The following is a 23,634-nucleotide window of genomic DNA, read 5'->3' on the forward strand; positions in this document are numbered from 1 at the left end:
GGGGAGACCCTGCAACAACAAACCAGAGAGGGGAGACCCTACAAAAACAAACCAGAGACCCCAGAATAACAAAGGGCATGGGGAGACCCTACAAAAGCAAACCACAGAGGGGAGACCCCACAACAACAAACCAGAGTTCCTGCAACAACAAACCAGAGAGGGGAGACCCTACAAAAACAAACCACAGAACCCAGAATAACAAATGGCACACGAAGACCCTATAATAACAAACCAGAGAGGGGAGATCCTACAAAAGCAAACCACAGAGGGGAGACCCCACAACAACAAACCAGAGAGGGGACAGCCCACAACAACAGACCAGAGATGGGAGACCCTATAAAAACAAACCAGAGACCCCAAAATAACAAAGGGCACGGGGAGACCTTGCAATAACAAACCAGAGAGGGGAGATCCTACAATAACAAACCAGAGACCCTACAATGATAAACTGGCACAGGGAGACCCTGCAGTAACAAACCAGAGGTCCTGCGATAACAAACAGCGTGGGGAGACCCTACAAAAACAAACCATAGACCCTACAATAATAAAGGGCACAGGGAGAGCCTGCAATAACAAATCAGAGAGGGGAGACCCTACAATAACAAACCAGAGAAGGGAGACCCTACAAAAATAAACCAGAGACCCTACAATGATAAACTGGCACAGGGAGACCTGCAATAACAAACCAGAGGTCCTGCAATAACAAACAATGTGAGGAGAGCCCGCAATAACAAACTGGAGAGGGGAGACCCTACAATAACAAACCAGGGACCTCACAATATCAAACAGCGTGGGGAGACCCTATAATAACAAACCAGAGACTCTACAATAACAAACTGGCACAGAGAGACCCTACAATAACAAAACCAGGGACCTCGCAATAACAAACAGCGTGGGGAGACCCTACAATAACAAACCAGAGTGGGAAAGAGACCCCACAATAACAAACCAGAGTTCCTGCAATAACAAACCAGAGAGGGGAGACCCTGCAATAACAATCAAAGACCCTACAATAACAAAGGAGCCCCCAGAACTTGCTATGGGGGCAGAGCAACTAGGAAGAGAGCAGTGCTGGGAACCCCAGTGCTAAAGGGGGGCGCTGGGAAGATCCTAAAAGAACAAACCAGCCCCTATAGAGTCCCACGCCCTGCATGAACAAACCAGACCCTATAGAGCTCCACGCCCTGCATGAACAAACCAGCCCCTATAGAGCCCCACGCCCTGCAAGAACAAACCAGACCCTATAGAGCCCCACGCCCTGCATGAACAAACCAGCTCCTGTAGAGCCCCACGCCCTGCAAGAACAAACCAGCCCCTATAGAGCCCCATGCCCTACAGTAAAGCACAGACTCTATAGAGCCCCACACCCTGCAGTAGTGCACAGCCCCTATAGAGTCCCATGCCCTACAGCAATGCACAACCCGTATAGTCCTACACTCCACATTAATACACAGTCCCTATAGAGGCCAACACCCTACACTAAAGCACAGTCCTTATAGAGCCCCACAGCGATGCACAGCCCCTATAGAGCCCCACACCCTGTATTAATGCACAGCCCCTATAGAGCCCCATGCCCCACAGCAATGCACAACCTCTATAGAGTCCTACACCCCAGTGATGACCAGCCCCTATAGAGGCTGACACCCTACAGTAAAGCACAGTCCCTATAGAGCCCCACAGCCATGCAAAAACCCTATAGAACCCCACGCCCTACAGTAAAGCACAGCCCCTATAGAGCCCTGCATTGATGCACAGCCCCTATAGACCCCCACACCCTATATTAATGCGCAGCCCCTATAGAGCCCCACGCCCCACAGAAATGCACAACCCCCATAGAGGCCGACACCCTATGTTAATGCACAGCTCCTCTAGAGCTCCACACCCTATATTAATGCACAGACCCTATAGAGCCCTCCCCCGCCCAGTTCCCAGTAACACCAGTGCCACCCAACCCAGGGGGTCCCCGTGTCTTCTAGCACCGCCCCTCCTCTCCCGTGACGTCACGGCTCCGCAGAGGGGCAGGTCCATGCGGGGGATCCCCATTAAAGGCTGTGGGAGGCCAGCCTGGCTCTGTCGTGTTCTCCACGCGTCCCCCTCGCTCGACCCCAGGACCCCCACGCTTCCCACCGCTCGCAGGACTACAACTCCTGGCATGCCCCGCGGCGGGAGGATTACAACTCCCGGCATGCCGCGCGGCAGACACCCCCCCCCCTCGTACTACCACTATTTCTCCCGGCATGCCCTGCGGCGGAAGGACTACAACTCCCGGCATGCTGCGCGGCAGGGAATCCCTATAATGTAATTGTATCTCCGGGCGTGCCCTGCGGCGAAAGGACTACAATTCCCGGCGTGCCCCGCGACGGGGAGCCCCCCCCGGGCCGCGTGGGGGCGTGTCCAGCGGGAGGGGGCGGGGCTCCGGGACGGGGCGGATCCCGCCGGGGTCCCGGGGCGGTGCCGTCATGGCGGGGGTGTTCGACATCGACCTGGAGACCGAGGAGGGCAGCGATGGGGACGAACCCGAGCTCGGCGCCGTGAGCCGGGGCGGGGCGAGCGGCACCGGCTGGGAACGGGGCAGCAGGGACCGGGAACAGCGGGGAACGGGGGGAACGGGGGTGGGAGAGCGTGGAATGCGGTAGCTGGGACGGAGACGAGCCCCAGTTGGGCGCCGTGAGCCAGAGCGAGGGGAGCGACACCGGCTGGGGACGGGGGACACCGGGAGCGGCTGGAGACGGGGACACCGGGCACGGGGACACCGGGAGCGGCTGGAGACGGGGACACCGGGGACGGGGACACCGGGAGCGGCTGGGGATGGGAACACGAGAACCGGGAACGGCTGGGGACGGGGACACCGGTACTGGGGCATGGAGCGACAGGGACCGGGACACCGGGAGCAGGTGGGGACCAGGGGACCGGGTACTAGCGACCGGCTGGGAACGGGAGGCACCGGGGGTAGGGATGGAGCAACTGGGACGGGGGCACCGGGACCGGCTGGGGACGGGGGACATCGGTACTGGTGGGTGGATGGAGGGACTGGGATGGGGCCACCGGGACCGGCCGGGGACACAAGTACTGGGGGATGGAGCGACTGGGACGGGGGGCACCGGTACTGGGAGAAGGGAAGACTGAAGCAGGGACACCGGGACCGGCCGGGGACGGGGAGTGGCACCGGGAGCGGCTGGGGACAAGGGACACCGGTACTGGGGGATGGAGGGACTGGCTGGGGACAAGGAACACCGGTACGGGGGGATGGAGGGACTGGCTGGGGACAAGGGACACCGGTACTGGGGAAAGGGAGGACTGGGATGGGACGCCGGGACCGGCTGGGGACGGGGATGGGGACGTTGGGAGCGGCTGGGGACCGGGATGCGGAAAGAGGCGGGGAAAGGCAGCGGCACCGGGACCGGGGCGGGAGCACCAGGGCTGGAGAGACGGGGACCGGGACACGGGAGCTGCTGGGGACCGGGGGAGCGGGACTGGTACTGACTGGGGACACAGGACATCGATACCGGGGGATGGAGCGACTGAGACGGGGCGCACCAGTACCGGGGGATGGAGGGACCGGGATGGGGGCACCGGTACCGGCTGGGGGCGGGGCACACCGGGGATGGGGACGGGGGGAGCGTGGCCCGAGGTGGCCCGAGGTGGCCGGGACGGAGACCCCGGGAGCCGGTGGGGCGGGGGCAGCGAGGGCAGGGACAGCAGCCCGGGGGCCGCCGGTGCAGCCGCGGGGAGGGGACACGGGGCGGCGGGGACCGGGAGGGTGGGCAGGTCCTGTGTCCCCAAGCACCCTCCTGCCATGGGTGCTGTGTCCCCGAGCACCCTCCTGCCATGGGTCCCCTCCTGCCATGTCCCGTGTCCCCCCCAAAGCACCCTGCCCTGAGTCCCCTCCCTGTGTCCCCAGCCCACCCTGGGTGTCCCCAGCCCACCCTGGGTCCCTGCGTTGGGTGTCCCCAGCCCGCCCTGGGTGTCCCTTGCCCACTGTGGATCCCAGACCCTCCTTGTGGTCCCTGGATCCCTGCCCAGGGTCCCCTGCCCACCTGGGTCACCCTGTCCACCTTGTCCCCTGCTCCCCAATGATGGTGGGTTCCGTCCCGCAGGAGATGGAGATGGAGCCCCGGGGGAACGGCCTGGAGTAAGTGGGGAGCAGGAGGGTGGGGGGCAGGTAGGGGGGTCCATCCCCGCTCAGCCCCTGTCCCCCCAACAGGCCGGTGGGACACTACGAGGAGATCGAGATCTCAGAGAGCAGCGTCAACAATGGCCCTGAGAACATTGGGCCCCACTGCTTCGAGCTCCTCCGTGTCCTGGGCAAGGGTGGCTACGGCAAGGTGGGGGCCACGGAAGGTTGTGGGGGTGACTTGGGAGGCATCCCATGTTGTCCCCAACTACCCTCTCCTGTCCTTCCAGGTGTTCCAGGTCCGCAAAGTGCAGGGCACCAACACGGGGAAGATCTTCGCCATGAAGGTCCTGAAGAAGGTAGCGCCGTCCCGGCCCCCCTGCCCCCTCCGGGGAGCCCCCGCTCACCACCTCCCCCCCAGGCCAAGATCGCCTGCAATGCCAAGGACACAGCACACACCCGCGCCGAGAGGAACATCCTGGAGGCTGTCAAGCACCCCTTCATTGTTGACCTCATCTACGCCTTCCAGACGGGTGGCAAGCTCTACCTCATCCTGGAGTGCCTCAGCGGTAGGGATGGGGCGGCCTGGGGGGCCCAGGAGGGGCTTAGGGGGGGTCATAGAATCATGGAATGGGTTGGGTTGGAAGGGACCTCAAAGCCCATCCAGTTCCAACTCCTCCCACTGGATCAGGGGCTCCAAGCCCCATCCAACCTGGCCTTCAACACCTCCAGGGATGAGGCATCCGTGACTTCCCTGAGCAGCCTCCTTACCCTCATCGTGTGGAATTCTTCCTTACATCTAATCGTAGAATCATGGAAAGGTTTGGGTGGGAAGGGACCTTCAACGTCATCCAGTTCCACACCCTGCCATGGGCAGGGACACCTCCCACTGGATCAGGTTGCTCCAAGCCCCATCCAACCTGACCTTGAACAACTCCAGGGATGGGGCAGCCAGGACTTCTCCAGGTCCCACATGGTGTTTCTTTTTTGCAGGTGGAGAGCTCTTCATGCAGCTGGAGCGGGAAGGCATCTTCCTGGAGGACACCGCCTGGTAGGGATAGGGAGGGGACCATGGGGAGGTGTTGGGGGGGCTGCTGGGACCCCAACACCACTGACAGCCTCCCCCCAGTTTCTACCTGAGCGAGATCACGCTGGCACTTGGCCACCTGCATTCCCACGGCATCATCTACCGTGACCTCAAGCCAGAGAACATCATGCTCAACAGCCAAGGTGAGATGGGAGGGGTTTGGGGGATGCAGGGAAGGTCCCCAATCATGATATGGACTCCCTGTCCATCTCCCTCAGGCCACATCAAGCTGACAGACTTCGGGCTCTGCAAGGAGTCCATCCACGATGGGGCTGTCACCCACACCTTCTGTGGCACCATCGAGTACATGTAAGGCATGTGTAGCTTGGGGGGGACTTGGGGACCTTTCCTGGACCTAATTTTCTCAAGGAACCCCCTTCATGCTCCTCTAAGGGCTCCGGAGATCCTAGTGCGCAGCGGACACAACCGGGCAGTGGATTGGTGGAGCCTGGGCGCCCTGATGTATGACATGCTCACAGGATCGGCAAGTCCCACTCCTGCTCTTTCCTTCCCTGCGAGGTTGTGGGTGGGGAGGTCCCTGGTGGGGTGATGTCGAGCCTTCCTTGCCCACCTGGCTCTTCCTCACCACCCGGTGGTGCCTCTCGCAGCCCCCTTTCACTGCTGAGAACCGCAAGAAGACGATTGACAAGATCCTCAAGGGCAAACTGGTACTGCCACCGTACCTGACGCCTGATGCACGGGACCTGCTCAAGAAGGTACCACCACACCCTTGCTTGTTTATGGAGGTCCTACCGAAAAGATCATGGAATCACTGAGGTTGGAAAAGCCCTCTAAGCTCATCCAGTCCAACTGTCAGCCCAACCCCACCGTGCCTGCTAAACCATGGCTCAAAGTGCCGTGACCACATGGTTTTGAACCCCTCGAGGGATGGAGACTCCACCACTGCCCTGGGCAGCCCCTGCCAGTGCTTGACAACCCTTTTGATTAAGAGATTTCTCCTAACGCCCACTCTTTCGGTAAAGAAATTGTTTCTAATCTCCAATCTAAACCTCTCCTGGTTGCAACTTGAGGCCATCTCCTCTTGTCCTATCTCTTGTTACTTGGGAAGAGAGACCAGAACCCACCTCACCACAACCTCCTTTCAGAGAGCAATGAGGTCTCCTCTCAGCATTCTTTGAGCTGAAAGAGGGGAGATTGAGATGAGATCTTAGGAAGAAGTGTTTTCCTGTGAGGGTGGGGAGGCCCTGATTGCCCAGAGAAGTCAAGGACTTCTTCCCTAGGGGTGCTGAAGGTCAAGTTGGATGAGGCTTTGAGCAACGTCCAGAGCAGCGGTGGCTGCCCCATCCCTGGAGGTGTTCAAGTCCAGGTTGGATGAGGCTTGGCGCCCCTGATCCAGTGGGAGGTGTCCCTGCCCATGGCAAGTGGTGGAACTGGATGGGCTTTGAGGTCCCTTCACACCCAGCCCATGGTTCTCCAGACTAAATCCGAGCTCCCTGTCCTCCAGGATCTCCTCTCCATCCCGTTTTCTCTTCCAGTTCCTCAAGAGAAACCCCAGCCAGCGGGTCGGGGGAGGCCCAGGCGACGCGGCCGATGTGCAGGTACAGGCAGGGGTGGGCAGGGGGGGTGGATTCCAGCTGGACCCCCCCAACGTGTCCCCCCCAAAATGCCTGTAGAAACAACCCTTCTTCCGACACATCAACTGGGAGGACCTTCTGGCCCGCAGGCTGGACCCTCCCTTCAAACCCTGCCTGGTATGGCTTTGGGAGGGGGGGAGGGGGGGGACAAATGGGTGTTGGGGGACCCCTCGAGAAGCACCCACCACCCCCCCTGACCCTCCCGCAGCAGTCGGAGGAGGACGTGAGCCAGTTTGACACCCGCTTCACCCGCCAGACGCCAGTCGACAGCCCCGACGACGCTGCCATCAGCGAAAGTGCCAATCAAGCCTTCCTGGTATTGAGTTTTTTTTGGGGGGGGGGGCGGTGGTGATTATGGGCCCCCCCCAAACTGCAAAGAGGGGGGCACCCAGAATCCCTGACACCCCCCCTCCGCCCTGGCTTGCTCGCAGGGTTTCACCTACGTGGCCCCTTCGGTGCTGGAGAGCATCAAGGAGGGGTTCTCCTTCCAACCCAAGGTGCGCTCCCCCCGCCGCCTCAACAGCAGCCCCCGCACCCCCGTCAGGTACTGGGGGGGCAGAAAGGAGGGGGGCAGCAGCAGAGCAGAGGCTGGGGGGGCTTTGGAGTGGGGGGAAGAAGAGCTGGGAGCATGGAGGGGGGAGTTGGGGGGGAACAAGGAGGATGGGGGAGTTCTTGCGGATCATAAGGGTTGATGGGGGGACCTGGGGAGAGGGGGAGGGCAGAAAAGAGGGAATGGGGGGCAGCAGCGGAGCAGAGGCTGGGGGGGCTTTGGGTGGGGGGAAAAGGACCTAGGACCATGGCGGGGGGGGAGTTGGGGGGGGAACAAGGAGGATAGGGGGTCTTGGGGACCATGGGGGAGTGATGAGGGGGGGGCTTGGGAACTATGGGAGAGGGCTGGGAGGATGGGGGGAGCTGGGAGGATGGGGGGTGCTGGGGGACAATGGGGGGGAGCAGGGAGGATGGGGGGAGCTGGGAGGATAGGGGGTGCTGGGGGACAATGGGGGGGAGCTGGGAGGATGGGGGGAGCTGGGAGGATGGGGGGAGCTGGGAGGATGGGGGGAGCCGGGGTGAGGGCTTAGTATGGGGGCAGCAAGGAGAGAAGAGGGTCTGGGACGGGAGGGAACAGGAAAGATTTGGGGGGACTTGGGGACCAAGGAGGGGGGCAGGGAGGATGGGGGAGGCCTTGAGAACCCCATGTGCCCCCCCCTTTCCGCAGCCCCGTGAAGTTCTCCCCCTTTGAGCCGTTCAAGCCAGGAGGGGTGACGGCGGAGCCAATGGAATTGGGGGGCAGCGTCCCCCCCCCACCCGACAGCACGGCCCCCCTGCCCATCAAAACCTCGGGGGGGGGCAAAAAGCAAAAGGGGGGGCGGGGGAGGGTGCCCAGGTAAGGATTTGGGGGGCGAACACACCTGGTGCCCCCCGTGGGGTGTGGAGGGGCCCCCATGGAGTTGGGGGGGGGACACCTGGTGCCTCCCATGGGGTGTGGGGGGGCCTCCATGGAGTGCGGGGGACATCTGGTGCCCCCCATGATGGAGGGGGTAAAATGCTGCTGCTTGTGCTGCCCCCCCCTCCCCGGAGGAGCTGGGTTTGGGGGAGCAAGGGCAGCCCGGGGAGGGGGGCAATGGGGGGGAGGGTTAGGACCCACCCCCGGCTGCTGGATGTGTGCCAATAAAGGACTTGGTGATGCCATGGGGGTCCTGAACTGGGGAGGGGGCACTGGGGGAACTGGGAGGGCAAGGGGGAGAACTGTGGGGCAGAGGGAGACTGGGAGGAAAGTGAGGGGCAAGGGGCACTGGGGGGTGCAATGGGTGAACCAGAGGGTCGGGGGGGAACAGGGGGAGAAGGGGAGAGGCAATGGCGGGGAACTGGGTGGGAACTGGGGGAGCACTGGGTGCACAGTGGGGGCACTGGGGGGGATCCCCCCCTTCAGGTCACGCCCCCCTCGAGTAACACATGGCAGAGCTGTTATTTATTGGGGCAGTCTTGGGCGGGAGGGTCTCAAGGTGGTGTCACAGGGAGTGATTGGGGGGTATCAGGTTGGGGGTCTCAGGTGGCCCCCGGGGGGGTCTCAGAGGGCAGTGAGCTGTGGCCGTGTGTCCCCCCACACCGCCGTCCCCGAGAAGGCGTGCAGGTCACTGAGCAGGACCTCAGCACTGCCCCCCGATGAGTGACCCCCAGCTTCAGCCTCAGCCTCCTCCTTCTTCTTCTCCATCCCATCCTTCATCTTCTCCAACCCAACCTTCCTCTCCATCCCATCCTCCTTCTTCTCCATCCCATCCTTCTCCATCCCATCCTTCTCCATCCCATCCTTCTCCATCCCATCCTTCTCCATCTGCTGGTCTGGGCTCCATGACATCAACTCTTCCTCCTCGTCCTCCGGTGATGCCACCACCACGTCCTCCTCTTCCTCCTCCTCCATCCCGTCCTCCTCCTCCTCCTTCTCCATCCGCCGCTCTTGGCTCCATGGCATCAACTCTTCCTCCTCATCCCCGGGTGATGCCACCACCGTGTCCCCCCATGCATTGGAGTCCCCGTGTCCCAGCACGTCGAGTTGGCCGCGTCCCCTCAGGAGATGCCATCGTCCCCTTAGACTCGCCAGCGCTCGGCGTCCCCAGGGACGGGGCTGGTAGCGTCCCGGCGCCAGGCGGCAAAGATGGCGCCAGGCAATGGCCAAGCCCACAGCCAAGCAGAGCAGGAGGCCCACCAGGGCTCCCACTGTCCGGTCGCTGCCACCGCCCGCCGGCTCATCCGCCATCACCAGTCCGGCCAAGGCCAACACCAGCACTGGGCACCATCGCAACACAGCAGCCTGTGGACCAGGGCCGCGGCGTCACCTCCCAACCGTGGGGCTGGGACCCCACAGCTCCACCCCACGGACCCCCCCATGGATCTGGGACCCCCACAGCTCCACCCCATGGACCCCCCCCCATGGATCTGGGACCCCCACAGCTCCACCCCATGGACCCCCCCATGGATCTGGGACCCCCACAGCTCCACCCCATGGACCCAAATGGATCTGGGACCCCCTCCCAAGATCTGCACACCCACCCTGTGCCCTATAGCCCCCCCCCACCATGGGTCAGGGACACCCCCCACAATCTGCACCCACAGCCTCCATTTTGGGGTCCCAGCCCTTAATTTGCACCCCCCCAGCCCTCCAATTTCCCCCCCCTCCCTAATTTGCCCCCTAGCCCCCCTTGCCACCCTCACCCTCACAATCTGCCCCCCAATTTGCCCCATAACTTCCCAACCTGCCCCCCCAAATGCACCCTCAACTGCACTTTTATCACCTTTACCCCCCCAAAAAAGCTGCCTCCTCAGCTCCTGCCCCCCCAGCCCCACTTTGGAGGGGGGTTCTTGCCCTCGCCCCCCCCCCCCCCCCCCCCCCCCCCGGCCCTGGGGCAGCACCTTGAGGGGGGCAAATCTGAAGGAATCGCCTCCCCTGCCGCATTTCACAGGGGAAACTGAGGCACGAGAAGAACCTGTCCCCCCACATGGTCTCAGTGCCCCCCCAGGTCCCAGCCCACCTCCCCCCCCCCATCAGTTTTGGGGTGCTCACCATGAGCGGTGCAGCCGGAGCGGGTGCTGTGGGTACGAGCTGTGCTGGGGGGGGCTCCTCCCCACCCCCCCGTTGGGCGCTTCCTGCCCCCCACGCAGCGGATGTAGCGATACGGGTGGGGGATGGGGAGCTCTGTGACACCCCCCCCCCCCGTACCCAAAATGCACCCAGGAAACCCAGAGGGGGGCCCACTTTGCCCCCCATTCCTGAACACTGGGGTCACTGGAGGCTCTCCCCCAAACACTGGGGTCACAAGAGCCCCCCCATAAGAAGCCCAGGTTGGAGGGGCCCCACTTTGTCCCCCCTCCACAAATATTGATTGGGGTCCTTGGAACCCCCCCCCCAATCAGGTCACAGGCTGGGGGGGCCCACTTTGCCCCCCCAATACTGGGGTCACTGCCTCCCCCTCCCCATATACTGGGATCACTAGAGCCCCCCTTCCCAAAATACTGGGGTCACCAGAATCCCCCCATAAGGACCCCAGGTTGGGGGGGGCATTTTGCTCCCTCCCCCAATACTGGGGTCACCAGAGCCCCCCCTCCCCAAATATTTGGGTCATTGGAGCCCCCCATCAGGATCACAGGCTGGGGGGGCCCCACTTTGCCCCCCATAATACTGGGGTCACTGGAGCCCCCACGTAAGGACTACAGGCTGGGGAGGCCCCACTTTGCCCCCCCAGATACTGGGGTGCAACCAGTCCCCCCTCCCTAAAATCCCCCCCCCCTCAGTTTCACCCCTTTTTTCTTATAAAGTCCTTTATTTGAAGTGAAAATAGAGATTTCTGACCCTGCACTTTAACGGGGGAGGACGACAGGGGAGGCACCCCCAAAATATAGGCGGGGCAATATTTCACAGTCAGGGTGTCCATGGTTGAGGGGATCCATGATTTGGGGGGCTTGGTCCATGGTTTGTGGGGGTCGATAGCTTGGGGAAGGGGTCCATGGTTTGGGTGGGGAAACCATGATTTTGGGGGGTCTATAGTTTGGGGAGAGTTAGTCCATGATTTGGGGGGTCCATGGTTTGGTGGGTTAGGTCCATGATTTGAGGGAGGTCCATGAATTGGAGGGTGTCCATGGTTTGGGGGGGCTAGTCCATGATTTATGGGGGTGTCCGTCCATGATTTTAGGGAGGGCCCGTGATTTGGGAGTGTTGGTCCATGATGGGGGGGTTGGTCCATGATGTGGGGAGGGGTCTCCATAGTTTAGGGGGGGGATTCCATAGTTTGGGGGGGGTTGGTCCATGATATGGGAGTGGTTCGTGATTTTTGGGGGGGTCCATAGTTTAAGGGGGTCCATTATTTTGGGGGGGGGGCAGCACCCAGTAAGGCAATGGGGGCAAGGGAGGAGCTGCCAGGGGGGGCGATGGCTCGGGGGACCCCGGTGGTCCCTGCTTGGGGGGGGTTGGGGGGTCCCTGCGGGTGGGGGGTGTCCCGTGGGGGTGATAGGGGGGTCCCTGAGTTGGGGGGGGCCCTAGACGTGCCCATTCTCGAGGCGGCTGAGCTGCTCCTCCAGGCGGGCGATGCGCTGGCCCTGCTCGGCTACCAAGGCCCGCAGCGTGGCCACCTCCTGCAGCACCTCCTCCAGGCGGCCCCCACCCTGCCGAAGAGACCCCTGTCAGCAGGACACCCCCCAGACTCCCCGCTGCCAAAGGGACCCCTCCAAGAGACCCTCCTCCCCCTAGACACCCTCCCCCACTGTGGTGGGAACCCAGTCAGCAGGACTCTAGCGCACGCCCCCCACTCCCCAAGACCCCCCTGAGACACCCACTCACCCACCAGCGGGACTCTGGATCCTCCCCCAGAGATCCCCCCCTGCCACTGTCCTATCCTGAGACCCCCATCCCCAGAGACCCCTCACCCCCAGAGAACCCCATCCACTCCAATACCCTATGGACGCCACCCAGAGACCCCCACCCATTGTCTCACCCTGAGACTCCCACCCCCAGAGACTCCCCCTTTGTCCCATCCAGAGACCCCCACCCTACAGAGACCCCCACCCACTCCCAGACCCTACAGACACCCCACTCATTGTCCCATCCAGAGAACCCCACCCTACAGAGACCCCCACCCACTCCAAGACCCTGTAGATGCCACCCAGAGACCTCCACCCACTGTCCCACCCCCAGAGCCCTCCCTTATTGTCTCATCCAGAAACCCCCACCCACCCTACAGACCCCACCTCACAGACCTCCCACCCACTGTCCCAACCTGAGCCCACCACCCACTCCCAGACCCGACAGATGTCCCCCAGACCCCTCCACCCACCTCACAGACCCCCCCAACACCCCCAATCCCCCATACCGTGGGCGTGGGGGCAGTGGGTGCCGGTGCGGAGGCACGGGTGGGCATGGGGGGTGTGGGGGGCGCAGTGGCAGGGGTGGCGGGGGTCCCGCCGTCATGCAGGAGGCTGCGTCGTCCCCCCTTGGGGTCGCGCTGCTTGCTGGGGACGTAGGCGAGGCGCAGGGACACCAGCACGGGCCCCGCCGTGCGCCCCGCCACCCATTCGTCTGCCGCTAGCGCCGCCTGCGTCCCCGCCGTGTCGGGGTACAGGTCGTCCTGGAACAGGTCCGACTGCAGGGACAACATCGTGGGGGCTGGGAACCACAGTGGGGACCCCACACGGACCCCAGGGATCCCCACACAGAGCCATGGGGACCCCCAGCCAGGCACCCATCACAGACCCCACTGGGACCCCCACCCAGGCTCCATCTGCTGCCCAAGGACCCCCCACAGCCCCATGGGGACCCCCTCCCAGTAACCCATCACACACCCAACTGGGAACCCCCCACAGAACATATTGGGACCCCCTCCCAGTAACCCATCACACATTCAACTGGGACCCTCACCCAGACACCACCTCCTGCCCAAAGACCTCAAACAGACCCCACAGGGACCCCCCCCCAGACCCATGGGGTCCCCCAGCCAGGCACCCATTACAGACCCAACCGGTACCCCCCACAGCCCCATGGGGAGCTCTTCCCAGTCACTCATCACAGACCCAACTGGGACCTCCCTGAGACTGCAGGGACACCATTGAGGGGGTGGGACCTCACTCAGACCCATAGGGACCCCCAGCCAGGCACCCATTACAGACCCAACTGGGACCCCCACCCAGGCTCCATCTCCTGCCCAGGAACCCTGACCAGTGCACCTGGGGACCACTCCCCAGCCACCCTGACTGGGGACCCCCATCCAGACACCCTGAGCAACCTCGATGGGACCCCCACCCTGCCATCATCTCCTGCTCAAGGACCCCAGTACACAGCCCCCACGGGGACCCCCACCCTGCCACCTCCCCCTGCCCAAAGACCCCAAACAGCCCCCACGGACCTTCCTTGGCACCGTCATGATGATGGGCTCACACTTGCGCTCGTGCAGCTTGTAGAACCTGCCGGGGGAAGGTAAAGGGGATCATGGGGGGGACTGAGGGAAATGAGGACCCCCTCGCTGTCCCCACGCCCACCTGGCGATCTCGCACTTGCTGACGTCCAGCCCGCGCTTGGGCATCCAACCCATGCCCCGTTGGGGCTCCTTGCTGGTGAAGGTGTTGAGGAAGTGGATGTAGGGGGGCTCCTCCGTTATCTCAAAGTACCGGATGCTTGAGTCACCCTGAGGACACGGCATTAGAGAGATCCTCAAGTGGGCGAGGGGGACAGAGGGGACACGGTGGGGCCATACCTTCCCGCAGACATAGACCACGTTGGTGTCGGGGTCGTAGAAGGGGAGCAGAGTCCCGTTGCTGGAGTCCAGCTCCTGCAGTCCCATGGGTTCCTCCAGGTTCTCCTGGGGGGCAGGACATGGGGTCAGTGCCGTGGGGCACCCCAATGTGGTCCCATGGGACCCCTGGAGCCCCCCTCACCGGGTCCCACAGTGCCAGCTGCCGCTCGCTCATGCGGCTGAAGCCAGTGGTGAAGATCTTGCCATCAGCCAAGAAGATGGCCCTCATGGGCCGCGCACCCTCATGGGCCCGCTCCTTCTCCTGAGAAGGGGACAGAGGTCAGCAGTGCTGTCCCTGCACGCTGGGGACACAGACACCCAAGGGATGAGGCATCAGCACCCCAGGCTGGCACAGGGAGCAAGGGACAGGGACACCCATGGGACAGGGACTCCCAAGGTACAGGGACACCCAAGGGACAGGGAGACAACAGCAGTGTCCCAGCACCTCAGAGTGGCACAGGGAGCAGGGGACAGGGACACTCAAGGGACAGGGGGACAGCAGCACCATTCCAGCACCCCAGGGTGGCATAGGGAGCAGGGGACAGGGACATTCATGGAACAGGGACACCCATAGGACAGGGACTCCCAAGGGACAGGGAGTCAGCACCACCATCTCAGCACCCCAGGGTGGCAGAGGGAGCAGGGGACAGGGACACTCATGGGACAGGGACACCCAAGGGTGGTGGGACAGCAGGGAGCATTGGGGACAATGCTGGTAGATCTTCCCTGAGGAACAGGGCAGGATGGAGCCCTGGGGACATGGGCAGGGTGTGAGGACAGCCGGGGGACTCACGGCCACCACGGTGCCACGTCGGGGGTCGATGATGCGGATGCTCTTGTCCTTGCATGCGGTGCAGAAGCGGGAGCCGTCGCGGCTCCAGCTGACGCTATAGATGAGGTCGGGGTGCAGCCCATCCAGGCGGTACAGCTCCTCTGCCGTCCCCACGTTCCAGATCAGCACCACATTGTCACAGCCTGGATGGGAGCAGGGACATCAGCCAATCATGGAATGGGTTGGGTTGGAAATAACCTCAAAGCCCATCCAGTTCCAACACCAGGGACACCTCCCACTGGATCAGGGGCTCCAAGCCCCATCCAACCTGGCCTTCAACACCTCCAGGGATGGGGCAGCCACCACTGCTCTGGGCAACCTGGGCCAGGGCCTCTCCACCCTCTTCGTGAAGAATTTCTTCCCAAGAATTTCTTCCCCAGATCTCATCTCACTTTCCCCTCTTTCAGCTCCAAACCCTTCCCCTCATCCTAGCCCTGCTCTCCCTGCTCAAAAGCCCCTTCTCAGCTTTCTTGGAGTCCCTTTCGGTCCTGGAAGCTGCTCTAAGTTCTCCTTGGAGCCTTCTCTTCTCCAGGCTGAGCAACTCCAACTCTCAACTTGTACAGGAGGTTCTCCAGCCCTCGGATCATCTCCGTGGTCATCTGAGCCCCACACCAACCCCATCCATGGGTGGTCCCACCCCGTACCAGCGCTGAGCAGGACATTGTGGGCGGTTGGGTGCCAGGCAATGATGCCCACGCGCTTCGAGTGCCCTTCCAACACCACCACCGGCTCTGTCAGCGGCTGGCTCAGCCCATTCTCCGGGATCTGCCAGACCTGGTGGGCAGAAGAGGTGGTGGGCAAAGCCAGGGGGACCTCCAATTGCACCCCTGACCCTCCCTGAGCCCCCTGGCACCTCCTCACCATGACGGTGCAGTCCTCAGAGCCGCTGGCGATGACATGGTCATTGTGCGGACACCACTCGATGTCGAGAACAGGGCCTGTGTGTCCGCACACCGTCGGGTACGACTTGTCAATGCGCCCAGTCTGGGGACAAAGGGGACACGAGGACGGGGTCATCCATCAGCGCGGACATCCCAGATCCTCATTCCAGCATCTTGGAATCACCGCTGGTGGCACCTTGTGCAACGGGAGGACGAGGAAGGCGCCGCCACCGCTGGCCTCAACGATGATGGCGACGAAGGAAGGGTTGACAGCGCAGAAGGTGCTGTCCCAAGTGACACGGGAGACACGGATGTCATCGTAGCACTGCTCCGTCTTCACCGGCTGCCCAAACACGTGCCGGAATTTGCTCTGCCGTACCACCTTCCGGAACGACATGGCTGGGGCGCCCCCCAGGATGGTGTCAGCACCCCCAGATCAGGGTCCCCTTGCTCCTTGCTAGGTGGGGGTGACATTGACCCTGTCCCCCACCCCAGGGAAAGAGTGGCTTGGCTCCTCCTGTGCCCACCAGGAAAAGCAACCCCTCCCTGCCCTGCCCCACGGCGGCGGGTTGGGGGGACAGAGAGTGTCCCTGCTGGGATGGGGCCATGGGTGGCCCTTCCAGAGGTTGGGATGGGGACAAGGAGTGTCCTCTTGGGTAGAGGGATGGGGATCGAAAGGAGGGCAGGGACAGCCAGGTAGGGGCAGGGGACAAGGAGGGCAGGGATGAGGACACGGATGGGAACACGGAACGGGGACAAGGATGACCCTGCTGGGTAAGGCGACAGGGATAGGGACGAGGACATGAATGACCCCCTAGAGAGGAGGATGGGGGGGACCTTGGGAGACCAGGATAGGGACAGGGACTGGGACAGCGATAGTGCTCTGCGGAGGACGTTGGGGGACAGGAATGGTGACAGGGACAGGGATGAGTATGGGGACAGAAATGACTCCTGGGTAGAAGGATGGGGGGACTTTGGGGAACAGGGCTGGGGACAAGGATGGGGACTGGGATGAGGGTGAGGATGGGGTGACCCTTGTGGAGGAGATGGGGAGGACCTTGGGAGGTAGAGATGGGGACCGGGAACAGGGATAACCCTGCTGGGTAAGGGGTCAGGAATGGGGACAGGGGTGACCCCTGGGGAAGAGGATGGGGGGAAACCTTGGGGGACAGAGATCGGGACTGGGATGAGGACAGGCATGGGAACAGGGATGGGACTAGGATGAGGATGAGGATGCGGACAGGGATGGGGACAGGGCTGAGGATGGGGACAGGGCTGACTCCTGGGGAAGAGGATGTGGGCCGCTGTGGGCCGGGGCTGGGCCGGGGTACCCCAGGCCAGGCCCGGCAGCCCCCGCTCGCCCTCACTCACCGGCCGGGGGGGCAGGAAGTGATGGCGCCGCCCCGCCCCGCGCCTGCGCCGCACACGGGGGGACAGCCGGGGCGGGGGGGGGTGGGGGGTGCGCCGGGGCACCCTGGGAGCGGGGGCCCGTCCCCCAAGGGGTCCCCGTGGCCACAGCGCTGTCCCCAAGGTCCCCCCGTCCTCCTCCCCAGGAGTCATCCCTGTCCCCAGCCCCGTCCCGGTCCCTGTCCCCATTCCTGTCCCCCAAAGGACCCCCGTCCTCCCCCCCGGGGTCCTCCCTGTCTCCAGCCCGGCCCTCAGCCTCATCTCTATCCCTGTCCGCATTCCTGCCCCTCTCCCCATTCCTGTCCCCCAAGGACCCCCATCCTCCCCCCCAGGGGCCATCCGCATCCCTGTCCCCATCCCCGTACCTCTCCCTTTCCCTGGCCCCATCCCTGTCCCCATCCCCGTCCCTCTCCCTTTCCCTGGCCCCATCCCTGTCCCCATCCCAGTCCCTCTCCCTTTCCCTGGCCCCATCCCAGTCCCTCTCCCTTTCCCTGGCCCCATCCCTTTCCCTGGCCCCCAAGGTCCCCCATCCTCCCCAGGGCATCATCCCCGTCCCCATCCCGGTCCCCAGCCCTGTCCCCAGCCCCATACCTGTCTCCCAAGGTCCCCATCCCCATTGCTGTCCCTAGCCTTGTCCCTGTCCCCGGCCCTGTCCCTCAAGGACCCCCATCTTCCTCCCCAGGGCATCATTCCTGTCCCCAGCCCTTACCCCAGCCCAGTCCCCCAAGGTCCCCACCCCCATTGCTGTCCCCCAAGGACCCGCATCCTCCCACTCAGGGGTCGTCCCCATCCCAGTCACTCTCCCCTTTCCTGTCCCCATCCCCATTCTTGTCCCCTAAGATCCCCATTCCGGTCCCTATCCCTGTCCCCCAAAGTCCTCTCATCTTCCTCCGCAGGGGTCATCCCTGTCCCCTTACCCAGTGGGATCCATCCTGGTCCCTGTCCCCATCCCCATTCTTCTCCCCCAAGGTCCCCATTCCCATTGCTGTCCCCATCCCTGTCTTGCAAGGTCTCCCCATCCTTGTCCCCAAGGGGGTCATCCCTGTCCCCCTACCCAGTGGGGTCATCATGGTCCCCATTCCCATTGCTGTCCCCATCTCTGTCCCCCAAGGTCCCTCCATCCTCCTCTGCAAGGGTCACCCCTGCCTGCAGGCAGCGTCACCACATGGACAAAGTCACCACATGGGGCAGAGTCCCTGTGGGACAGCATCACCGTGGGCCAGTGTCCCCATGGATCAGAGTCCCCCTGTGGGGCAGGGTCACTGTGGGGTTGGATCATGTGATGGGGCAGGGTCATCCCATGGGGCAGGGTCCCCATAGGTCATGGCCATGGGGTGAGAGCATTGGGGACGTGGGTGGGTGCTGGGGACATGGGTGGTGGCCATGGAGTGAGAGAGTTACGGACAGTGGTGGGTGCTGGGGACATGAGTGGTGGCCATGGAGTGAGAGAGCTACAGACGTTGGTCGGTGCTGGGGACATGGGAGATGGCCATGGAGTGAGAGGGCTACGGACATTGGTGGGTGCTGAGGACATGGGTGGTGACCATGGGGTGAGACTGTTGGGGACATCGATGGTGACCATGGGGTCAGAGCACTGTAGATGTTGGTGGGTGCTGGGGACATGGGTGGTGGTAATGGGGACACAGCATTGGGGACATGGATGGTGGCCATGGGGAGAGAGTGTTGGGGACGTGGGTGAGTGCTGGGGACACAGGTGGTGACCATGGGTGACATCGTTGGGCGTGTTGGTTGATGCTGGTGTTGGGACTCAGAGCGTGGGCCTGGATGTGTGCTGAGGCCATGGCCAATGGTGGTGGCACCGTGGCTTTGTGGCTGTACCCTGGCACAAGGCCATGACCGATGGTGGTGGCCGAGGGCCGTTTCCTGCTGTTAATCACCGCTAATTGGCTTTGCGCAGCCCCATGTAGCCCACAGGGGTGGTGAGGACGACGTCGCCCTAAGAGGATTTCCCTGCTCCTCCTTCAAGCTTGGGCACCGCGGGGTCCTGCTCCTTGCCCACCCATGCCACGCTCGCGGGGGGACAAAGGGGTCCCCAAGGACACGGAGACCCCAGACAAGGGGAAAGGGGGAGAGGTGGGTGAGAAAAGCCCCAAAGCTCACGAAGACGGAGGCACCTCAGGCACCAAAAGCCCCGGCTCTGAGTCCCGGCATGGTGGCCACGGGCAGAAGAACAGCAAGAAGGGGGCTGGGGACGCCCACAGCGCGGCCACCAAGACCTACTCGCCCTTCCTCAACACCGTGTTTGGCAAGGTGGGCATGGGGATGATGTGGGACATGAGACACGGGGACAAGGTTGGAGTGCTCCAGGATCCTAGGGATGGAGGGGACGTGGAGCATGGGGATGGGGTTGGGGATGTTCTTGGGGAAGGAGGGGATGTGGAGCATGGGGACAAGGTTGAGGACACTCTGGGATCCTGGGGATGGAGTGGATGTGTGGCATGAGGATGGGGTGCTTCAGGATCCTAGGGGCAGAGGGGACATGGGGCATGGGGATGAGGTTGGGGATGGTCTTGGAGTTGGAGGTGACACAGGGCACAGGGATGAGGTTGGGGTGCTCTGAGACCCTGGAGATGGAGGGGACATGGGGTATGGGGATGAGGTTGAGATGCTCCAGGATTCTAGGGATGGAGGGGATGTGAGGCATGGGGATGAGGTTGGGGATGGTCTAGGACTCTGAGGATGGAGAGGGCATGGGGGCATTGAAGATGGTGTTGGGGATGCCTGGAAAGCCTGAGGGTGGAGGGGACATGCGGGCACTGGGGACAATGCTCCAAGATGCTGGGGATGGAGGCTCTGGGGATGGGGTTGGGGATACCTCAAGGCCTTGGGGATGGAAGGGATGGAGGGGACATTGGGACACTGGGGTTGGAGGGGACATGGAGGCACTGGGGATGGAGGGGACACCCCAAGGCCCTGGAGATGGAGGGGACATGGGGACACATGGGACGGGGTTGGGGACACCAGGGGACAGCATGGAGCCGAGCTGGCAGGGACCACCGCTGGTCCCCCCCCTCCAGAAGCATGGAGACCCCTTGGCAGCACCCAAGGGGGTGCCAGGGTGGGTGGTGGGACAGGGGACCTGAGGACCAGGACAGGGTGGGTAGGGGGGGCTGGCATGGGGCAGGGAAGGGCTTTGTCTCCAATCCCTCTAATCCCTCGCAACAGAGTTAATTTTGGCCCACGCTTAACGAAGGTGACACCGCGGGTGCCTGGGGCGGGGGGGTGGTGATGATCTGGGACTGATTCTGCTCCCACCCTTGGTGCACCCGGAGCAGGAGCGGGAGCTGTCACCAGAAGAGCTGGATGGTGAGCACGGGGCCACCAGGGGCTGGGGGGCATGTTCTCATGGAGGCATCTGCCATGGGGTGTGGTGCCATGGGGACACAGTGCATGGAGGCATCTGCCCTGGGGTGGAGTGATGTGGGCATACAGGGCATGGAGGCACCTGCCCTGGGGTGCAGTTATGTGGGGACACGGGGCATGGAGGCATCTGCCCTGGGGTGCAGTTATGGGGGGACACAGGGCATGGAGGCATCTGCCCTGGGGTGCAGTGATGTGGGGACACAGGGCATGAAGGGCTCTGCCATGGGGACACGTTCTCGTGGAGGCACCTGACATGGGGTGCAGTGTCATGGGAACACATGGCATGGAGGAATCTACCATGGTGTGCAATGCCATGGGGACATGGGGCATAGAGGCATCTACCATGGGGACACATTCTCATGGAGGCATCTGCCATGGGGTGCAGTGCCATGAGGACACATGCCATGGCACCACACCTAGGGTTAGTCCTACCCCATGGTTGCACGGTGCGTGGTGGACCTCCACATCTGATGTGGTGATGTCCCACGTGTCCCCACGTGTACCGGCAGAGCTGTTGGATGCCTTCAAGGAGTTCGACACGGACCAGGATGGGTACATCAGCTACAAGGACCTGGGCGCCTGCATGCGCACCCTGGGCTACATGCCCACCGAGATGGAGCTCATTGAGATCTCCCAGCACATCAAGATGAGGAGTGAGTGTGGGGGTTGTCCCCATGGGGCTGGGGAGGAGGTCAGAGGGGTGGGAGATGGGGCATGGAGCTCTGAGGTTGTCCCTTTTCTGTGTGCAGTGGGCGGCCGCGTGGACTTTGAGGACTTTGTGCAGATGATGGGGCCAAAACTGCGGGAGGAGACGGCCCACATGGTGGGCGTCAGGGAGCTCAAGATCGCCTTCCGGGAGGTAGGGTCACCACCACGGGGACCACAACCATGGGAGGGAACATGGGCATGGAAGGGATGAAGACCATGGGAAGACCATGGGGTGATGGTGACCATGGAGGTTGGTGGCCATGGGGATGACCAGTAGGCATGGAGGGGATGATGACCATGGGCTGATGGTGACCATGGAGGTTTGTGGCCATGGGGATGACCAATAGGCATGGAAGGGATGATGACCATGGGGTGATGGTGACAATGGGGGCAACACAACCATGGGAGGGAGCACGGGCATAGAGGAGAGAAAGACCATGAGGTGATGGTGACCATGGAGACGTGGCAACCACAGGCATGGAGGGGACGATGACCACAGGAAGACCATGGAGAGACTGTGAACACAGGGGAATGGTGACCATGGGGATGACCACAGGCATGGAGGGGATGATGGCCGTGGGAAGACCATGGGGTGACAGGGAGGGGGCTGGTGGGAAGGGTGACCCCGCACTGCGGGCGCTGCAGTTCGACATGAACGGGGATGGCGAGATCAGCAGCACGGAGATGCGGGAGGCCATCGCGGCGCTGCTGGGGGAGCAGCTGAAGGCGCAGGAGGTGGATGAGATCCTGCAGGACGTAGACCTCAACGGGGACGGGCGCGTGGACTTTGATGGTGAGGGGTCCCTCCTGCTCCCATGGCACGAGGTTGGGGGGCTGTGACGGGGGTGCTCAGCCCTGGGTCTCCTCCTTCGTCCCACAGAGTTCGTTATGATGCTGTCAACGCGGTAACAAAGCCTCAGTGCAGGAGAAGACCTCCCAGATCCTCAGCAGGAGGTCCCTGCCAGCCAACTGGCCCAGCCTCTCTGCCATCATTAGGGTTCAGAGTGAACAGCTGGAGCTGAGGTCACATCTGGGAATGGGGTGGACGTGAGAACCTCAACCTCACCAGCGTCCGGAGGGGGGTGGGTGGCGGTGCGGTGGGGCGACCCAATAAACCCCCTTGACCAGACCTGGGGGTACCTGATGGTCTTTGGGGTGGGGCGGGATGTGGGGTGGGGATGTCCCCAAGCCCTGCCTGTCCTGAGCCACCCTGGGGGGTAGCACAGGGGGTGGGAGCAGGTGTGGGGGACAGGCAGGAATGGGGTGACAGGAAAGGATGGAGGGCTCAGGAAGGGTTTGGGACTCCCCTGGCAAAAAGGGGGGGGACTGGGAAGGGGTCCCTGGGGAGATGGGGACACCCCCAACATGTCCCCTTGAGGCATGGGTGGCTCTGCTGGGGCTTGAACCCAGGTCCTTCTGCGTGTAAAGCAGACGTGATCACCCCTACACCACAGAGCCACAGGAGTGGTGCACCCCCAAATCCATGGGGGGGCCCTGGCCCAGGGAGGCTGGGCAGACACTCCAAGCCAGACCCCTGTGGGACTGGAGTGGGGGGCACGGGAGGGGGTTGGGGGACACCAGGGGTCCCACAGGCTGGGAACAGGCAGCAGGGACAAGGAGCAGGGTTTCGGGGGGCACAAGATTGGGTTGGGGGGCACAGGGGGGTCTCACAGGCTGGGAGGGGGCAGCAGGCACAGGAGTGGGTCTAGGGGGGCACCAATGGTCTCACAGGTAACAACAAGGACAAGGAACAGGAGTTCAGGCAGCACAGAAGGGGTTTGGGGGTCACAAGAGTGGGTTGGGGGTCACAGGGGGGTCCCACAGGCTGGGAACGGCCAGCAAGGACAAGGAGCAAGGATTTTGGGGGGCACAGGGGTTCACACAGGCTAGGAAAGGAAAGCAGGGAAAGCAAGGAACAGGGATTTGGGGGGCACAAGATTATGTTGGGGGGGCACAGGGGGATCCCACAGGCTGGGAAGGGACAGCAGGAACAAGGAGCCGAGGTTTGAGCGGACACAAGGGTTCACACAGGTAACAACAGGGAGAAGGAGCAGGGGGGTTGGGGGACACAGGAGGAGTTTAGGGGGTCACAGGGACAGGGGGCAGCAGGAACCAGGGTTTGCGTCCCCCAGGGAAGTGGGATGCACGGAAAGGATTTGGGGGTCACCCCAGGGTGGGAGGGACAAGGAGCCACGTCAGTGACACTTGGGAACCTCCAGGAAGAGGAGGAGCCTGTGGAGATATTGGGGGCACCTGGATGGGCTTGGGGCACACGGTGATGAGCCCAGAAAGTGAGAACAGCAGCAGGAGGAAGAGGAGGAGGCCGAGAACCATGACCTCTGCCCTGCACCC

The 23,634-nt window shown here is 62.8% G+C and overlaps 4 protein-coding genes and 1 non-coding gene across 10 annotated transcripts; 2 read left to right on the forward strand and 3 right to left on the reverse strand.

Annotated features, from left to right (window-relative positions):
• Positions 1–2,409: 2,409 nt before the first annotated feature.
• Positions 2,410–8,199, forward strand: RPS6KB2 (ribosomal protein S6 kinase B2). Of its 5 annotated transcripts, none has more exons than XM_054068403.1 (15): positions 2,410–2,531; positions 4,098–4,132; positions 4,205–4,325; positions 4,405–4,473; positions 4,536–4,683; positions 5,108–5,165; positions 5,244–5,344; positions 5,420–5,510; positions 5,595–5,685; positions 5,810–5,917; positions 6,698–6,760; positions 6,836–6,913; positions 7,005–7,112; positions 7,228–7,340; positions 8,013–8,199. In XM_054068403.1, exons 1-15 carry the CDS (start codon positions 2,460–2,462, stop codon positions 8,182–8,184), a joined length of 1,428 nt encoding a protein of 475 aa, XP_053924378.1. In that variant the 5' UTR covers positions 2,410–2,459; the 3' UTR covers positions 8,185–8,199. The 5 variants fall into 5 exon arrangements, 4 of the variants coding, with proteins under 4 accessions (XP_053924378.1, XP_053924380.1, XP_053924377.1 ...); XM_054068405.1 differs by lacking the exon at positions 2,410–2,531 and adding an exon at positions 2,795–2,894; XM_054068401.1 differs by lacking the exon at positions 2,410–2,531 and having other exon boundaries at positions 3,755–4,132.
• Positions 8,200–8,757: 558 nt separating this feature from the next.
• PTPRCAP (protein tyrosine phosphatase receptor type C associated protein) lies at positions 8,758–10,463 on the reverse strand. Its single transcript, XM_054068516.1, has 2 exons — positions 10,356–10,463; positions 8,758–9,605 (listed from the first exon to the last, which is right to left on the reverse strand). Exons 1-2 carry the CDS (start codon positions 10,356–10,358, stop codon positions 8,865–8,867), a joined length of 744 nt encoding a protein of 247 aa, XP_053924491.1. The 5' UTR covers positions 10,359–10,463; the 3' UTR covers positions 8,758–8,864.
• A 1,308-nt stretch (positions 10,464–11,771) lies between these two features.
• On the reverse strand, positions 11,772–17,212 carry CORO1B (coronin 1B). 2 transcript variants are annotated; one of them, XM_054068839.1, is made up of 11 exons: positions 17,155–17,212; positions 15,980–16,182; positions 15,764–15,886; positions 15,547–15,676; positions 14,864–15,045; positions 14,213–14,332; positions 14,032–14,136; positions 13,817–13,962; positions 13,684–13,741; positions 12,619–12,924; positions 11,772–11,950 (listed from the first exon to the last, which is right to left on the reverse strand). In XM_054068839.1, the coding sequence occupies exons 2-11, from the start codon at positions 16,178–16,180 to the stop codon at positions 11,825–11,827; spliced, it is 1,497 nt and encodes a 498-aa protein (XP_053924814.1). In that variant the 5' UTR covers positions 16,181–16,182; positions 17,155–17,212; the 3' UTR covers positions 11,772–11,824. The 2 variants fall into 2 exon arrangements, with proteins under 2 accessions (XP_053924814.1, XP_053924815.1); XM_054068840.1 differs by having other exon boundaries at positions 11,773–11,950; positions 12,655–12,924.
• An 813-nt stretch (positions 17,213–18,025) lies between these two features.
• Positions 18,026–22,378, forward strand: CABP4 (calcium binding protein 4). The gene is made up of 6 exons (XM_009565500.2): positions 18,026–19,461; positions 20,487–20,517; positions 21,084–21,227; positions 21,324–21,433; positions 21,928–22,075; positions 22,163–22,378. Exons 1-6 carry the CDS (start codon positions 19,213–19,215, stop codon positions 22,189–22,191), a joined length of 711 nt encoding a protein of 236 aa, XP_009563795.2. The 5' UTR covers positions 18,026–19,212; the 3' UTR covers positions 22,192–22,378.
• Positions 22,379–22,667: 289 nt separating this feature from the next.
• Positions 22,668–22,740, reverse strand: TRNAV-UAC (transfer RNA valine (anticodon UAC)). The gene has a single exon. It is a non-coding gene; the product is annotated as a tRNA-Val (tRNA).
• Between the last annotated feature and the right edge of the window lie 894 nt (positions 22,741–23,634).

Source organism: Cuculus canorus, chromosome 5 (assembly GCF_017976375.1).
Source record: "Cuculus canorus isolate bCucCan1 chromosome 5, bCucCan1.pri, whole genome shotgun sequence".
NCBI classification, from domain to species: Eukaryota; Metazoa; Chordata; class Aves; order Cuculiformes; family Cuculidae; genus Cuculus; species Cuculus canorus.